The sequence below is a fragment of the Pimephales promelas genome, chromosome 25 (assembly GCF_988280905.1).
Source record: "Pimephales promelas chromosome 25, fPimPro1.hap1.1, whole genome shotgun sequence".
Classification (NCBI taxonomy): Eukaryota; Metazoa; Chordata; class Actinopteri; order Cypriniformes; family Leuciscidae; genus Pimephales; species Pimephales promelas.
The window spans coordinates 10,614,210-10,632,845 of NC_142793.1; the positions used below are offsets into that span (position 1 = coordinate 10,614,210).

At 39.0% G+C, this 18,636-nt stretch overlaps 1 protein-coding gene across 1 annotated transcript in view; it reads right to left on the minus strand.

Annotated features, from left to right (window-relative positions):
• Positions 1-5,185: 5,185 nt before the first annotated feature.
• ush1c (Usher syndrome 1C) overlaps positions 5,186-18,636 on the minus strand; it is a 33,101-nt gene continuing 19,650 nt past the window's right edge. The window contains exons 21-28 of the mRNA XM_089127757.1: positions 17,651-17,764; positions 16,786-16,851; positions 8,432-8,473; positions 8,232-8,285; positions 8,043-8,142; positions 7,745-7,854; positions 5,501-5,556; positions 5,186-5,321 (exon numbers count right to left, since the gene is read on the minus strand). Coding sequence (XP_088983883.1) covers positions 5,207-5,321; positions 5,501-5,556; positions 7,745-7,854; positions 8,043-8,142; positions 8,232-8,285; positions 8,432-8,473; positions 16,786-16,851; positions 17,651-17,764 — 657 coding nt within the window. The 3' untranslated portion in view covers positions 5,186-5,206. The remainder of the gene's footprint in view (positions 5,322-5,500; positions 5,557-7,744; positions 7,855-8,042; positions 8,143-8,231; positions 8,286-8,431; positions 8,474-16,785; positions 16,852-17,650; positions 17,765-18,636) is intronic.

The window sequence follows — 18,636 nt, forward strand, 5'->3', positions numbered from 1 at the left end:
TCTCGCTCTAGATTCCGGGAGATTTTAACTCATTTGCGGGCATCAGGGAGACGCTATCGGAACTTCCGTTTGGCGCGGTTTGAATACGACAATTCACCATGACGTCACAACAATAAAAGACGTTCTTCCGGGTGGCAAAAGCCGAAGCGTCCCTATGGCAACACTAGTAAATTGCATGGAGGGAGACACACCGCCGGCAGAAGCCTAATCTACATTTCAACAGTTGATTCAAGAACAGACGTGGTGGAAATTCAGACATAGTTAACATGATCATTAAAGCTTAGATTCTTTGATCTAGAGACGTGCACTCCCAACGCACTAGACCGCGGCGCGGGACTAGATGGCCGAGTGCGGGCGGTAATGCACTCTGTGTGTGCGGATTGCAGGGGAATAAAACGATTCGCGGGACTCCCGCAAACTAGAAATATCTATGAATAAAACAAATAAAAACTAATACATTTGTATTCATCTGTTGCAGAAAAGCAACAAGAACAACTAAAACAAAATAGAAATGACTTACATGGCAGAGTTTCATTTTATAACGTGACTGCAGCGATGAGCGATGTAGCCAATCACAGACATATGTGTTGATTTATTGAACGCATTGGCCAATCAGAAGCATTTACGACGAAGAAGCATTTACTCACCGCTCAAAAGAAAGTAACATAGAAAGTAATAGAAATAACTAAGTTAGTTGAGAACGTCAGTTATATAACGACCCACGTATTAAAATGGTTGGGTTAAAATCGGGCTCCGGCTCATAATTAGAAGACGACATGCACTTTTGACGACGTCCACTGACTCGCTTTAACCTCCTCACCCACAGGTTCCGCTGGATAGATTTACTTTTTTCTGAAGGAAATCGATAAAAAAAAAACCTACACCTTTTGCTGTATATCTGGTGGCGCAACCCCAAACACAACATATTTTCGCCATAGATTCAACTTTGATCAACAACAATGATTTTAACTGTGTAACTGTTCAGTTGCCGGCTGGATCTCTTCAGTTAGTCAATGGAAGCCGCTCGCGTTCTGCCACCCGGAAGTATCGCGGTGCCTATTGTTTACAAACATTCTGAAATGCCCTATTGAGCAGCGTAAAGGCACAGATGCCGATATATTGATGCTGACGTCATAATATATATTTTAATTAACTGTATTGCTGTTTGTTTATTATATGTTCAAGTCATTGTCGAGTCTTCCACTTCAAGTCAAGTCAAGTCTCAAGTAACTTGTTCTCAAGTCAAAGTCAAGTCAAGTCATTTTTGTACTTTAATCAAGCAAGTCACAAGTCCTGAAAATTGTGACTCGAGTCAGACTCGAGTCAAGTCATGTGACTCGAGTCCCCCACCTCTGGTTCCCTGTACATTGGAAGAAAGGGATGCTGCGGAAGCTACATCCAAGTAGAGACTATATGAACAGGAGAACTGTTTTCCCAGAATTTTTGACTCACTGCCTGCAGTGGCTCAAGGGCAGTCTCTGCAGTGCAGTTGCACCAGAGATAAGGCCCAAGAGGATAAAGAGGGGCACAAGGAAATTTTCCTTAGCTCCCTCAGAAACCTGACGATCAGGACGTGGTTTCAATGCTTCTGCCACATGATGTGCGCTAATACAGAGGCAACATCATTTTGAGGGTGGAGGAACAGCCTACTAGTAGTTGGACTGCGACGTGCGTACACAGGACAGGAGCAATGCTCAACACGTACTGTAGGTGTGATAAATATCACTAGCTTTAGGAGCATCTTAGCTCAACACCTAGGCATGATTAATATAACTGAGCCAGAGCGAAGCCAGCAAATTGAACCGACTCGGTTCAAGGCGGATGACCGGGTCCACAAAAAACTTTACTCAGTCCTCCTACGAGTGAAGGGAGTGGCCGGTGATCCTCTCCAAAGCTTTCCTCCATCCCTGGGTGGCCCGCATCAGCTCAATGTTTCCACTGTCGATTACCACCTATTCACATCATGGTAGGTAGTCTGAGGTAAGGCCAAGAGCTTTCCATCCGTCAATGCTAGGTTCTGACAAATCTTATGGCAGCAGCCGCCAAAGTAATTTCATTGGACTTGCTGCACATGAGACACTTCCAGTGATGGTTCATCCCTTATTAAAATCCATGTTTATGGCAAGGGTCATGCGCTGAGCACTTCATGCCCTTTCTTTTGGGAAGAGTATGAGCTTGTTACCAGTGCTAGAGCATTACAATGGACACCACTCTTACGTTCTGTGAAGCGGTCATGGAAGGCCATCCAGGGTAGTGGGGAGGGCCCTCATCTGTCTTGGCACAACAACTACCTAGAGATTAGGGCGGTGTTCTTAGTACTAAAACACTTCCCCCCAAACCTGTGGGGCTATCATGTGTTGGTGTAGATGGACAAAACATTGGTCCTCTATAAATCACCAGGGTGAAGTACATTTGAAAACGCCCTGTTCATGCTGGTACAGCAGATCCTACAGATGTGTATGATCCCAAAGGTGTATGGCAAACTGCTCTCCTAAAGAACAGTTTATATCCCGGGACATCTCAATTATGGAGCAGTTGGGAGCCGACGTCCTGTCAAGGCATGGGCTGAGGTGACTCAACCCTCAAGTAGTTGAGTCCATATGGCAGAAGTTCGGCCAGTCGGAAGTGGACTTGTTTGCTCCCAAGGAATCAAACTACTGTCCCCTGTGTTCTCTTCATTCTCCAGCTCCTCTGGGACTGGATTACATGGTACAGACATGGCTAAGGCTGTGTCCATATGCCTCCGTCCTGGCCGGCCCGAGTCCTGTTTGCACACTTTGTGTCTCTCCTGGACGGCTCTCCTTGGGAGATTCCGACCTGAAGGGACCTTCTGTCCCAAGCTCGGGGAACAATCTTTCACCCTAATGGAGACTTGGAAATTGTGGGTCTGGTCCCTGAGGGGTACCAGCTCATTGATGATGGTCTCTCTACTGAAGTTAGCAGTAAAAGCTGTATGCTCTTAAATTATGTTTATTATTATCATGGTGTCAGCGACACCAAATTAACCCAGTTTACTGCCCAGTCGGTTCAGTACTGGAGGTCCTTCAGGAGCGTCTGTCAGCTGGGATGACCCCAGCAACTCTTAAGGCTTGCCACAACCAGATCAAGGGGGTTTCAGTGGGTAAACATGTCTTGGTGTCCCATTTCCTGCGTGGGGCCAGAAGGCTGAGGCCAATCTGCAGACAGGGGGTTCCGTCATGGGATCTTTCTGTGGTACTTTCTGTGGAAAGGGTTGTCTAATGCTCCCTTCGAATGCCTGGAGTCAGCCTCTGTGAAGCTGCTTACTCTTAAGTTGGCCTTTCTTATTGCTATTACCTCTCTGAAGAGGATAAGAGACTTGCATGTTTTGTCAGTCACCTCCTCCTGTCCTGATTTTGCTTCTGGACTAGTCAAGGTGATTTTGCACCCCAGGCCATATTACATCCCAAAGATGCCTTTTTTTACCATTTCACTGTGTTGTTCTTCAGCCCTTCTCTTCTCTCACCATTTAAAACTCATGAGAAAGAGAGGCGTAATAAGTTCAGGTGTCATAAGTCAGGCTAGTGGCATTAATCTGATAAACTTCTTGTCTGCTTTGGAGGGCACAACTGAGGTTGAGCTGATTCCAAATAGACGGTGTCTCTGGGATTTAAATACGGTCAGTTTGGCCTGAGACATGTGGGGTGGCTTTGCCTCTAGGAGTCAGGGCCCATTTTACTCACAGGGCACTATTTTAACAATCTGAAATGCAAGTATCAAATGCGAAGCGCAAGCAACTTTGTGGGCGGGTCTTGGGTGCTGTTGCTATTTTACCACCGGAATGAATTACTCTTGTGCCCGACGCAAGTTTAAAAGGGGTTGGTCTGAAATAGCTTCAGTATTCATAGGTGTGGTTTGGGCATCATCCAACTTACCCTTTAAGAGCAGGTGCGCATGTTGCATGACGGATTGTTAGTATTATGGCTATGGCTAGTATTATTGCACAACACAGTGAGCAGGCATTTGGGGAGTATGGCATGGTGGGTATTTTTTATTACCATAGCGTCAACTCCATGACACAGTGTCTCGTTCCCCTTTTGAGGGAACTGGGGTTACCTACCTAATGTAACGTTTTATATCTCACATCCACACAAGAGGTCAAGAAAAAAGGTTGCGCTCTTAGCCAGGAAAAAGAATTTTACAGCAAAGACTTTATATGCTATATACTGTATGAAACTGACATATAAAAATGACAAAGAATGTCACTGCATTGATTCACAGATTGTGCAAAAAGAGATGGTGAAAAAAACTAAAAAGGCAACTACTGCTGCAACTGTACTGCGGACCAGTACTGGTAGTGCAAATATAAATGCCTTTGTGGCAAGGTAAAGCGAATTCTGCAGTGGGGGAACAAATGCGGAGAAGAGCGGTGATAAGGAAGTCAACTGATTGATGACTAACACTGGCCTTTAATTCTGGTGTTTGGCGGAGAGACGGATCTAAGCGTGGACCTGGGTTGGGAGAGAGAGACTTATGCAGCACAGACTATTTTTAAGTGTTTTTGATGTTGCTCGCCTGCCATGAGGAAGGGCCGACTGGGTCCAGTGCAACAGCCCAGCATCGCTGAATCCGGCAAGCTGGCTGAAGATCATCTGGTTGCATGCCCCGGGGTCGGGAAGCCCCTCATTAACCCCTCTCTCTCTTCATTCTGACTCTCATTCTGTCCCCGTTCCCAGGTCGCGCCCCTCCCGTGGTTCTACCACATGAAGGATAGCAACGTACGGCCCACAGGGTGGTGGCACTGATGGCTGTAGCCAAATTTCTTTAAAAGTGGGAGGCAGACGGATATCTATGAAGGGTTTACAGCCTTCAAGAACAAAATATTATACCCATCCATACATTTTTGACTCCCTAGTTTGCCCCTAGTGAACCAATGGCAGTATCTTTTCATAATCCACATGCATATATAGTATCAAGCAGAAGCAAAAGGACAGATCAAAGTTGCAATAATCAATGCATGAGTCATGACATGTAACAGTCCCTTTGAACAACATCAATCAGAACAACTGCACAGCCTTGTAAACAACAGTTAACAACTATTGTATATTGCATTATTGACTAATTAACAACAAATCCCCAAATGAAAACATTTGGTTTAGTTTCCTAATTGACAAAGAAAAGAGATTGTCACATGTACATGATGCATGGAATTTGGGGGGGGGGGTGTTACCACTGGGCTATTGGCCGATCAGGTTGGGGAATGGGGGGTCCTCATCTGAAGGACGTAGCCCTGTCTGTACACAGGAGCACTGCCTTGGAAAACCTTTTTCTTTGCAGTGGGTCTGACTGATGCTGCTTTAGGGCTGAAGACATACAGCAGATGACAGCTTCACCACTGAGAGCCATTTACCAAACTGATTGCTTTTTTCATTGGGTACAATTAAAATAGACCACATAGAGCACAATACTACATTGAGTGAATTGAATTTAGAGGGCACTGGAGCTGTCATTGTATTATGAGGAAGAATGCAACTATACGTACACTTCATCTTCATATTCCTTCGGCGGAGATACCGCAATGACCAAGTCAATCCAGTCCTGCACACAAATACACAGAAAATGTATAACACTTTCCAAGCACATGCACATGAACAAAAGGATGGAAGTAAGATAAATTCTAGCACACAATAAAAGACATTTTATACACAATAAAAGAGATTGTTTCCCTCCTACACGTTTCATTTGCATTACTGAAATGAGTTAACTGTGAATAACATTAGCCTACTTAAATCCCCACTGTCTTGATGTTTGACAAGCACATTGGCTCAATTTTATTGATACATTCTGCTTCACCTCCAACGCTTCATCTATATTAAATGATGTTTGCTGAAACAAATAATTACAGCAACAGACCATGTGCACTTTCTTGTGATTTGCGTCTCCCAGAAAAAAAAGAAAGAAAAAAAACGGTAACACTTTATAATAACTGCACACTATTAATCATTAGTTAAGCGTGAGTAAACAGTTAATTCATCATTTATAAAACATTAATAGACATTAATATGCAGTTTATAAATATAGCTATACATGCTTTTTTCTTGATTTATAAGCATATCTATAATGCGTTTAATGATTGTATTTTCATACTTTGTTAATGATCAATTAATAATTTCTAAATGAAGTATAGCATTATTTACAAACCAGTTGTTTAAGAGTTGTCAGCCATTCATAAGATCACTTAGAAAGTGTAAGTAAATATAGTAAATGCAGGTAGTTTTAAAGCATTTAGTAGTGGTCAGTTAACTATTTTTGTGAGCTAATCTAAAGTGAGGACTATTCATGCTTTGTAAAGCATTTATAAAGGCGATTTAAAGACTCGTATATCTTCTAAACAGTAAAATGTAACAAACACAACGCAGTGATACAGAACATAGAAATATTTAACAGCCTTTAAAAATGCTTTACAAGGCATGACTAGTCCTCACTTTAGATGAGCTCACAAACTTAGTTAACTGACCACTACTAAATGCTTTATAACTGGTTCATAAAAAATGCAATTATTCATTTAGAAATGATACATTGATCATTAATAAAGGATGAAAATACAATTATTAAACAAATTATAGATATGCTTTTAAATCAAGAAGAAAGCATTTATAGCTGTATTTATGAACTGCTTATTAATGTCTATTAATGCTTTATGAATGGTGAATTAATGTTTTACTCATGCTTAACTAACGATTATTAGTGTGTAGTTATTATAAAGTGTTACCAAAAAAACTTTTACAATAGCATAGGTTGTTGTTTTAACCTACTACTGTAGTAATGTCTAAAAAAATAATTCCTAGCTACAACCTTACTATCTCTAAAACAATTGTTGAGGAAAATCTATGTAATTCTGCAGAATTGGTTAATGCAGTATTATGTGATGTCAAAAACCTTAGAGATTCCACATTGTGCAATTCACATCATAGTACTCTGAAATTATTCATTTCACAAGTTTTGTTGATGACAGTAAAACACATAAATCACTATATTCATCCAAACCAATCTCACTAAACAATTTTAGCAATTACATTTTCAACTTTTGCTGATAATTTACTCACCCCCATGTCATCCAAGATGTCCACGTCTTTCTTTCTTCAGTCGAGAAGAAATTAAGGTTTTTGATGAAAACATTACAGGATTTTCTCCATATAATGGACTTCAATGGGAACCAAATGGTCCAAGGTCCAAATGAGAGTTTCAGTGCAGGTGCTTTAAACAACACCAGACGATGAATAAGGGTCTTATCTAGGACCCTTCGAGTCATGACTCAAAAAAAGATACGCTCATTTTGATGAACGAGTTTGAACAGGAGAGTCACGAATACGCATCTGTGGCGAACATTTGTGCTTATATTTTATTAATTTTTGAAATGACCGATCATTTCGCTAGATAAGAACCTCATTCATTGATCATCGTCTGAAATCGTTTAAAGCCCTTTGAAGCTGCACTGAAACTCTCATTTGGACCTTGAACCGTTTGGTTCCCATTGAAGTCCATTATATGGAGAAAATCCTGGAATGTTTTCATCAAAAACCTTAATTTCTTTTCGACTGAAGAAAGAAAGACATGGACATCTTGGATGACATGGGGGTGAGTAAATCATCAGCAAAAGTTTTATGCGTGAATGCAAACCATTTGGCTCCAATGAGCTCCATTGTCTTCTTCACCCCAGGACAATCTGTTCACAGATGAACTGATTTAAAGGGATTGGCTGTTTTATTTGTAATGAGGGCCATACCCCTCCACTGTTCCAGGCCTGAGCCATTGAGGTCTGTCCTTCAGCTAGAGTCACATCAGTGAGGATCTTTCCATTTACAGCCATGATCTCATCACCGGACACGACCCCCCCTGAGATAACATGAACAAAACCATAGAGAATGAACAGTAATATATTGAAAACACTAAGCAGGTCATTTTGAAACAAAACTAAAGTCAATATAATCCATATCACAAATGACTGAGAAATAAATTAGACTTTTGCATGATCATCAAATCTCTATAATATATTGGAAATGTGTTATTTTTGTGTGACTTACCATGTTTATCTGCTGCACCTCCGTCGTAGATAGATGACACCACAATCTTTCCCAATGGGGAGTCGATTCCTCCCTCTATGGCCAGATCAAGCTTTCCTTCCTGAAGAATGTGAGTAGAATAAAAAATAAAAAAGTTAGTTCACATTTTACAGACATTGCTCACATTTCTGTTTTTTCCCCCTTAATTACCTTCTTAATTCTCAAAAGTCGCACATCTTTGCCAGCTAGTTGGTCAGCCGTGAACTGTTAAAACATACACAGTTAGAGGTCAGATGGTAAAAGTAATATTCCATAGAGAAACGCTCAGGCAGTGTGGCATTTCTGTGTTATAAGATATAAAAATGGCAAAAGGATTACAGATAGATCTGTAAATGTAAAGGTTACAGTACCACGGAATATGGATCAAAATCATCCACGTATTTCTGAAATCCCTGCAAAACAAATAGGAAAAACTGACAGTATAGTATAATCTGTAAAAATGTTGGGTTCATTCTAAGGACATAATTTAAGATAAAACAAATTTGTGCTCATTGATTTCCAATAAAAGACAAATTAACACAATATATCTGGATAATTGTCATCTCTAATCCAATCAATGGCAGGTTGTGTTTAGTCTTCCAGATCAGTGGCTTAGTAGTTTGGCATGGCATGACCACTAAATCAATCTATGAAAGCATCTGATCTTAAAAAGTGAACTCTGTATTTCTTCATTTAAAGTCATTTAAACACAAAAGCTAATAGCATAATTTTAATATATTTAAAATAGTGTACATATAATTAGTCTAAAAATCTGTTTAATACTACATAGTTGCTTCATGGTGGCCGATATTTTGAGATCACATGACCAGCTTAAAGGCCAATTTATACTTCTGCGTCGAGGGTACGCCGTAGTGTACGGCTTGGCTACGCACGTAGGCGACGCCGTTGTGAGCATTTATACTTCTGCGTTCAGGTATTGGTTGCTCTGCAGTACTGCTCCGAAACGCTAGGAGGCGGCGGAGGGTTTTAATGTTCCACTGTGTTTAGATTCCTCGCGGCTAGGTTACTACAAGCAATAGCGACTGAAAGAGAGTGGATCATGTTGGAGTAGGAGCTTATTGGGGTGGAAAAACAGTTCATTTTAGTGAAATTACTAAAACTGAAAGGCAGAAATGAGAGAAGACGTCGGAGGAGATGGTACGTGTGGAAATGCGTGAGAAGGTACGTGCGGAAATGCGTATGAGGAAATACGATGCTACCAAGCCGACCAATCACCGATCTTGCGGTCCGCGTTGTCGCGACGTGTAGTTACATTTTTGAAGAGGTGCGCGTCAGGCAACGCGGAAGGGTACGCGGTATGGGACACGTCTGTGCGTATGCTACGCCGTACCTACTGCGCGCACCCTACGCAGAAGTATAAATTGGCCTTAATGCTACTCGCTTTATTTTTGTAACTTCCATTTTGCAGGACATTGTCCCTATCAGAGTGAATTTAATCATGGCTGAATGTGTATTTATATGATGAAATTGGTAACCGAAAATATTCGCTTATGTGCAATGCTACATCCACACCTATAGGTGTCAGTATAAATTCCAAGACAATTATCATATCGGCATATCGACAATTATCATATCGACAATTATCATAATTGTGAACAAAATTTTGCTGAGTGCACATTTAAACAAAAATATGTTGCTTACTTTGCTTATTGTGTTTCTTTTAATGCATAAAGTTAATGCATGAACAAGTTCGATTTGACTAACTTTCCTTTTAAATACAAACCTAAACAATATAAAAAGTCAACAAATCAAACATGATATAACATAATAGATTAAACAGTAGAACACACTGCATAATATACTACAGTACCGTACTGCATGGTGCACATATATTAATACTGAGAAAGGATGCATTTGTTTTGTTGGATCCATTGGTAGCTTTCTAGTTGGATAGTGTCAATAGACAATCATCTGCAAAGATAGTCACAATAAAAAGGGTCTCTGACAACCACAACACACTTAAAACTGAACCAACAAAATGGAAACAGACCTCTGTTGATGCTCTTCCTCATAAAAAAGGAAAACGCACAGAGATGCCATTCATTGCATATTCACTCTAATATTATATAAACTTCAGTTTGATATTGCAAATGAGGTCCACTCAGAGGCTGCTTTCACAGCAAACAAGATGGAGGTATGATTGCATGGAAATATATGGGTGTGACTGTAGCAGAATTCGGTAACACTTTAATACGGGGGCACTAATAAAATGCACAGATAATACTTAATTAATGTGTAACTAATGATTATCTAAGCTATCCATTAATGATTACCATATTAGGAACTAATTAAGAGTCTGTAGGGTTAATGTATTAGTTCATACATTAATTGTTATTAATTAAATATGTAGTTGTGGATTAATTCCATAATAACTAATTTTTTTAACTAATAGTGTTAATTATTGATATGTTAATTACCAGAATGAGCCAAAGCCTTGTATTTCAACTTCCAGATAATATGACAGGTACACTAATATGCATTAATACATTATTAATTACTTCATTGTTAGTGCAAATTCGTGTGCAGATTACTACAATTACTATAAATGAATAGTTAATAATGATGTGCCCCAACAAGTAAAGTCATAACATAATGATACCTTTGCAAATCATTAGCTAATGATTAATTAAAGCAGACAACTGGAAGTGGAAGTGCATAGCTTTGACTAATTGTGATAATTAACACATTAATTTACACTATTAGTTAATAAAATATGTTATTATTACGTATTAATACACAATGACACATTGAATTAATAGCAATTCATGTATTACTTAATCTATTAATCGTATTGACTCTTTATTACTTGCTGATGCAATAATCATTAATTAATGGTTTAGTTCTTCATGAGTTATACATTAACTCATGATTATCTGTGCATTAGTTAAGCGTGAATTAATGCATAATGGTGCACCCGTATTGTAAAGTGTTACCCAGAATTCTTATATTAAAAGAATTTTACTCAAGATATTTGAGTTAATCCAGCAGTTCAGTGTCATGGAAAGGTGAAAATGTAATGTCTTAATTGAAAAAAAGTGTGATATTGCAATCATACTTCTGACGTCCTTGAGTATTTTAAGAGATATTCATAACATGCATGTTTAACCTCAAGGAATGCAGTAGAGAGCATAACATCTACACTTTTTTGCGCGGTAACTTTATTTATTTTTCTATCTGTTTCGTCTCAGTGAGTTTTCACACATGCGCAGTAAGGTGAATTTAGAAGTTTCTCACACTGAAACATCGGAAAACGGCTGAAAACGCTAGTGTGGACGGAGAACGTTTTTGAACACAAACACTGTTTTCAAATGTATCCGGATTAATGTGGACGTAGCCAAAATCGGACACCCCTGCCAGTGCTTTCTTTTGATATTGAAGCATTAATAGATTTTAGAAAAATAAATTAAATAAACAGAATTGAACAATACTATAATCATAGTTAGAATACTTTGTGCTCAGCAACTTAAAAAAAAGTGAATCGTATTGTGTTTAGTATATTAGCATTCTTCAATGTGACTGTATGACAACTGAATTGACTCGTTCTTGAGTAACATCATGCTTTCTCTTTCAGATTTCAGAGAACACAAAGGAAAAGAGGCAGAAGTGTATCTGATGCAAGACAGATTTTTAAAAACCTGAACCGTTGGACCACCTGGACCAAGGCTGAAGTGCTTTTGTCCTATTTCTACCCCCTTTCTTTTTTAAATAATAATCTTTTAATATATTTTTTGTCATTGATTGAATAAAATAAATTGACTCAACTGCTGGAAAGGTTACGTTTATATTTTAAAAGGTTTTTGCCAAATTTTGAAATGGTCAGGAATTTGTTGACACACCACTTTAGTGTTTTTGAAATGTTAATGTTTCAACATTAACTTGGTACATCAGATGTCAATATTGTTTGATATTCCTTTTCAGTTGAATGTTCAATGTTCAGTGTTTCTACTAAATGTATTTAGAATCAACATCACATTGTAACATTGATCAAACCATATTACCAAAGATTATTCTTGTTAATTTAAGAGCTGATTCAACAGCAGTGATGTAGACTCAACATCATAGTGTAACGTTGATTCAACTATTACCATTTATTATTTTTGTTAATTTCAATAATTGATTCAGCATCAGTGATGTAGAATCAATCATAGTGTAATGTTGATTCAATTGCATTACCTTTTTGTTCAACATAGTTTCAACATTAACTGAGGGTGCAAAAGTGATGTTGATTAAATATCACTTTGTAATGTTAATTCAATATTAATACCATTGATTTGTGGTTGAAATCAGAACATTATTTCAATATTAACTGAGGGTGCAAGAGTGATGCTAAAGCAACATCACTTAACGAAATTTCAATGTAATCAGCATTGACACATCAACACTGACTCAACATTGTTTCAATGGTTTCATGCTACAATGGGAAAAATAAATATTTGAACGCCCTGCTATTTTGCAAGTTCTCCCACTTAGAAATCCTGGAGGGGTTTGAAATGGTCATCGTAGGTGCATGTCCACTGTGAGAGACATAATCTAAAAAAAATCACAATATATTTTAACTATTTATTTGTATGATACAGCTGCAAATAAGTATTTGAACACCAATCTATCAGCTAGAATTCTGACCCTCAAAAACCTTTAAAATGTCCACCTCCACTCCATTTATTATCCTAAATTAGATGCTCCTGTTTGAGGTTGTCTGCACAAAGACACCTGTCCATCCCATATAATCAGTAAGAATCCAACTACTAACATGGCCAAGACCAAAGAGCTGTCCAAAGACACTAGAGAAAAAATTGTTCACCTCCACAAGGCTACAAGGGGCTACGGGGAAATTGCCAAGCAGCTTGGTGAAAAAATGTCCACTGTTGGAGCAATCATTAGAAAATGGAAGAAGCTAAACATGACTGTCAATCTCCCTCGGACTGGGGCTCCATGTAAGATATCACCTCGTGGGGTATCAATGATCCTAAGAAAGGTGACAAATCAGCCCAGAACTACATGGGAGGAGCTGGTCAATGACCTGAAAAGAGCTGGGACCGCCATTTCCAAGGTTACTGTTAATAATACAGTAAGACGTCATGGTTCGAAATCATGCATGGCACGAAAGGTTCCCCTGCTTAAACCAGCACGTGTCAAGGCCTGTCTTAAGTTTGTCAATGACCATTTGGATGATCCAGAGGAGTCATGGAAGAAAGTCATGTGGTCAGATGAGACCAAAATAGAACTTTTTGGTCATAATTCCACTAACCGTGTTTGCAGAAAGAAAAATGATGAGTACCATCCTAAGAACACCATCCCTACTGTGAAGGGGTGTTTTTCTGCACATGGGACAGGGCGACTGCACTGTATTAAGGAGAGGATGACCGGGTCCATGTATTGGGAGATTTTGGGGAATAATCTCCTTTCCTCAGTTATGGTGTGTTCACACCAAATACATTTGACGCTTGAACATTTTGAACCCATTCGCGCATCCGCGTCACTCGCGAATAAAAAAAAAACAACAACACACAATTTCTTTCTGGCACACGTTTCCGTCATGTCTGAAATAAAAGGTATTGATGCTCTGTACTTGTTGTGGAAGTCCCAAATACGGAGGAAAGCCAAACGCCGACGTGTCTAGGTTCACAGCACCAGAGGATGGACACCAGTTTCATAAAATAACGTGAACACCAATAAATCTACAGCATATATCGTTTTTGCTGTGATTTAATTACAATAAATGTATGAAAAACATGCCAAAGTATCATATATTTCAGAGACGGCAACAATCAGAATCTCCTCCGTTTTCGACAGCAGTGATAGACCGGACGTATCGATTCGCTCTTCGTTGATTGGCTGGCGCAACAAAGCGTCATGCGAATCTTCCGCTCGAGTTCAAATTTTTGAAATTGGGCGTAAGACGTTCGCGGCAAAACGCGTCGCCCAATTCGCGTCATTCGCAACGCGCGGCACGAATGATGCGTCTATTCCCCTGCTGAAAAAAAACAATAGAAACCATTACAGAATTTCTAACGGTTTTAATGGTTATAAAGGGAAATGTATTGGTTTTAATGGAAACTGTAATAGTCCTAGTAGGTCTCTATGGGTAATTTGCTTTCTTCTATTGGTGGCATGTTTTGTCTTTTTCTCTGTATTGGTTTTAATTGAAACTGTGATGGTCCTAGTAAGTCTCTATTGGTAATTTGCTTTCTTCTATTGGTGGTATATGTTTTCTATTGGATACCATTAAGGACCAATAGAACACCTTTGAAAATTATAGGTTACATGTTGGTATCTACTGGACACCATTATGAACCATTAGGACTCCAATAAATTTTGTGTTTCTTTTGGTTTGATAATAATGATTAAATGTAGGCTACACATGATTAATAGGCTAGATACAGTTTTTAAAAACTGGTCATGGCCATTGGTCAAAACATTGGTCTCATGTGATTTCAGGTTTAACAGCTTTTGTCGGGAGTGATCAGGTCAAACCCTGACCCACACACATAGGTTGTCCTAACCATTAAATATATTCAAATCATGACCAATACAAATTTGTAATGGAAACCATTAAATAAGTTCAAATCATGACCAATACAAATTTGTAATGGAAACCATTAAATAAGTTCAAATCATGACCAATACAAATTTGTAATGGAAACCATTAAATATGTTCAAATCATGACCAATACATGTTTGTAATGGAAACCATTACAAATCAGAACCAATACAAAGTCTAAAGGAAACCATTAAATATATCATTACCAATACAAATGTGTAATGGAAACCTATACAAACCAATACAAACCTAATAGAATATGGCCCAAAACACACTACGTAATGGACACCATTTTGTAATGGTTTTAATGGTTAACGGCTGATGGTTTGTAATGGTTTTGTAGTGGAAACCATTACCATTTCTGTAATGGTTTCTATTGTTTTTGCATTGACTTTGTATGTAATCTACTCGCGCAAACAATTAAATTCACGTTCGGTGTGACCACACCATTAGAGCATTGAAGATGGGTCGAGGCTGGGTCTTCCAACATGACAATGACCCGAAGCACACGGCTAGGATAACCAACGAGTGGCTCTGTAAGAAGCATATCAAGGTTCTGCCGTGGCCTAGCCAGTCTCCAGACCTAAACCCAATAGAGAATCTTTAGAGGGAGCTCAAGCTCTGTGTTTCTCAGAAACCTGACTGATCTAGAGAAGATCTGTGTGGAGGAGTGGGCCAAAATCCCTCCTGCAGTGTGTGCAAACCTGGAGAAAAACTACAGGAAATGTTTTGCCTCTGTAATTGCAAACAAAGGGGTACCAAATATAAACATTGATTTTCTCAGGTGTTCAAATACTTATTTGCAGCTGTCTCATACAAATAAATAGTTAAAGGGTTAGTTCACCCAAAAATGAAAATTAAGTCATTAATTACTCACCCCCATGCTGTTCCAACCCCGTAAGACCTTCGTTCATCTTCGGAACACAAATAAAGATATTTTTGATTGAATCTGAGAGCTGGATCAGTCCTACATAGGATGCCTAAGGGACTGGATCTTGACGGCTCATAAAGTCATTAAAGAAAAGGTTTAAATATTCCATGTGTCTACAGCGGCTCAATTATAAGTTTATCAAGCGACGAGAATACTTTTTGTGCGGAAAAAAAACATAAATAACGACTTTATTCGACTATTCTATTACTTCCTTAATGGGCGCATGCGCGAGAACTGAGACGAGGACGTTCTCATTCGACTTGTTACCGGCTGCTCACCGCTTAGGAGTTTTACCGCCACCTACCGTATAAGATGATGTGCTGATATAGCTGGAAGCGCAAAACTTTCTGTTTACAAGCAGAGGAAGACGCGCGCTGTACATACGCTTTTCAATTAGCGTATTTTCCGCACTATAAGGTGCACTTAAAAGCCTTTAATCTTCTCAAAAAACGACAGTGTTCCTTATAATCCGGAGCGCCTTATATATGGATCATCATCTTATACGGTAGGTGGCGGTAAAACTCCTAAGCGGTGAGCAGCCGGTAACAAGAAGTAGACGAATGAGAACGTCCTCGTCTCAGTTCTCGCGCATGCGCCCATAAGGAAGTAATGGAATAGTCGAATAAAGTCGTTATTTATGTTTTTTTCGCACAAAAAGTAGTCTCGTCGCTTGATAAACTTATAAATGAGCCGCTGTAGGCACATGGAATATTTAAACCTTTTCTTTAATGACTTTATGGGCCGTCAAGAGCCAGTCCCTTAGGCAGTCTATGTAGGACTGATCCAGCTCTCAGATTCAATCAAAAATATCTTTATTTGTGTTCCGAAGATGAACGAAGGTCTTACGGGGTTGGAACAGCATGGGGGTGAGTAATTAATGACTTAATTTTCATTTTTGGGTGAACTAACCCTTTAAAAAATCATTCATTGTGATGTCTAGATTTTTTATTTTTTTTATGTCTTTAATAGTGGACATGCCCCTACGATGACAATTTCAGACCCCTCCATGATTTCTAAGTGGGAGAACTTGCAAAATAGTAGGGTGTTCAAATACTTATTTTCCTCACTGTATCTGGGTTTTGTTAGAAATGTAGTATACTTCACATGCAGATGTATGCACACAGACAGCAGACACTTCACTCAAGGGCCAGGGTGTTCTCAGAGAGAGAGAGAGAGAAAGAGAGAGAGAGAAGGGGGGGGGGGGGGTAACGCAAAGTAATGATGACAGTTACTTGTGTTTTTTTGCTGGATTTAAAGGACATGTTGTACGTGACCATCCGTTTGAGCATCTCTGGGGGCTGAAACAAACATAATTGTGACTGACTCTTAAAAACACCTCAAAATAACACACATTAAATGCTTGCACCATCTCATTACGTGCCACATAATGTTCACCTCAGCATGGCGAATAGACCTATTAACTTGGCATCTGTGAGATTTACAACGACACTGACTGTGTGACTGAACTGAGAATCCATTATGTTCAGAACAGCAGTGATGGTGATGCTACAAGGTACTGGATCATTAAAGAGAAATTACACCTGATTTTTTAGATACGAGGGAACAAAATAGACAATTAGGCGTATGCATTATAGCAAACACCTAAACAATAATAAAGAAAGACTGAACACTACCTCAAGACAGCAAGGTTTTGTCCTCTCTTGACCTTCTTGCTACCCTCCTAAAATAACCACAGAATTGGCAAGCACCCATTCACTTAAATAAGGAGGCACAAGAACAGGGCAAAGTGATTAAGTTCCTTTGTGATCTGATAAAACAGGACTGAGAGTCTGATGGAGGACAGCATGTCTAGGTTTGTCATATCCATATCTGATTATGCATGGAAATGGAAGAAGCATTTCTCTTTTAACCTCTCCACTTCTGTCCTTCTCTTTCTGCCTTCTTAATCAGTGCAATCAGTAAAACCTGGTCCTCCTCGAGTTTGAAAAACTCAAATTATAATCAGAGTCAAATAGCAATTGGTGCAACAATCAAACCAATGAGTCAAAGACATAAAGATCCAGTAGCTTAGGCCTGCATCACCATCCTCCTCATCATCATCATCGCACGTACACACACGGGTTCTCCCTGTCTTACCATAGTCTCCGAGCGGAGCGTGGGTCTGTGTGAGGTCTGACTTGGTAGCATGACAGGTTTGGACATGACAGGGTTCATCTGTCTCCGCTGGGTTGGGGGGCTGGGGGCTATTTGCTATGCAGAGGTTAGCAGTGAGGGACACAAACTTAAGGTCAGGGCGTGATATATCTTTAAGAGTTAAAGGAGTAGTTCACTTTTAAAAAAAACTTTTGCTGATAATTTACACACCCCCATGTCATCCAATATGTCTTTCTTTCTTCAGTCAAAAAGAAATTAAGGCTTTTGATGAAAACATTCCAGGATTTTTCTCCATATAATGGACTTCAATGGGAACCAAACGGTTCAAGGTCCAAAAGACAGTTTCAGTGCAAACTGCAAACTGTTCAAAGGGCTTTAAACACTATATAAGCTATAAACAAATCTTTTTCCCCGAGTCAATTCCTTCCTTTTGTTTGTTGAATGAACCAAATGACATGAAAAATGATTCGTTCATTTTGATGAACGAGTTCGAACAGGAACGAACGCGTATCACAGAACAGAGTGGCGACCATTTGAGCTTATAAAACTTAAACTGTTTTATTAATTTTTTTTTAAATGAGCGATCGTTTCACTTGATAAGACCCTTATTCATCGTCTGGAATCGTTTAAAGCCCTTTCAACAGTTTGCACTGAAACTGTCTTTTGGACCTAGAAAATCCTGGAATGTTTTCATCAAAAATCTTAATTTCTTTTCAACTGAAGAAAGAAAGACATGGACATCTTGAATGACATGGGGGTGAGTAAATTATCAGCAAAAGATTTTTTAAAAGTGAACTACTCCTTTAAGCACAAAACACAAAATATTGTAAGAACGTTTCATTAAGGACATATATAGACTTTGTTTTTTTATTAATAATTATGTTTTTGGGAAATGACTTTTTAAATGTTACTTTACAAATAAAAAAAGAGGTGTGCATATTTATAATACAGTGCAAAGAGTTACAGTT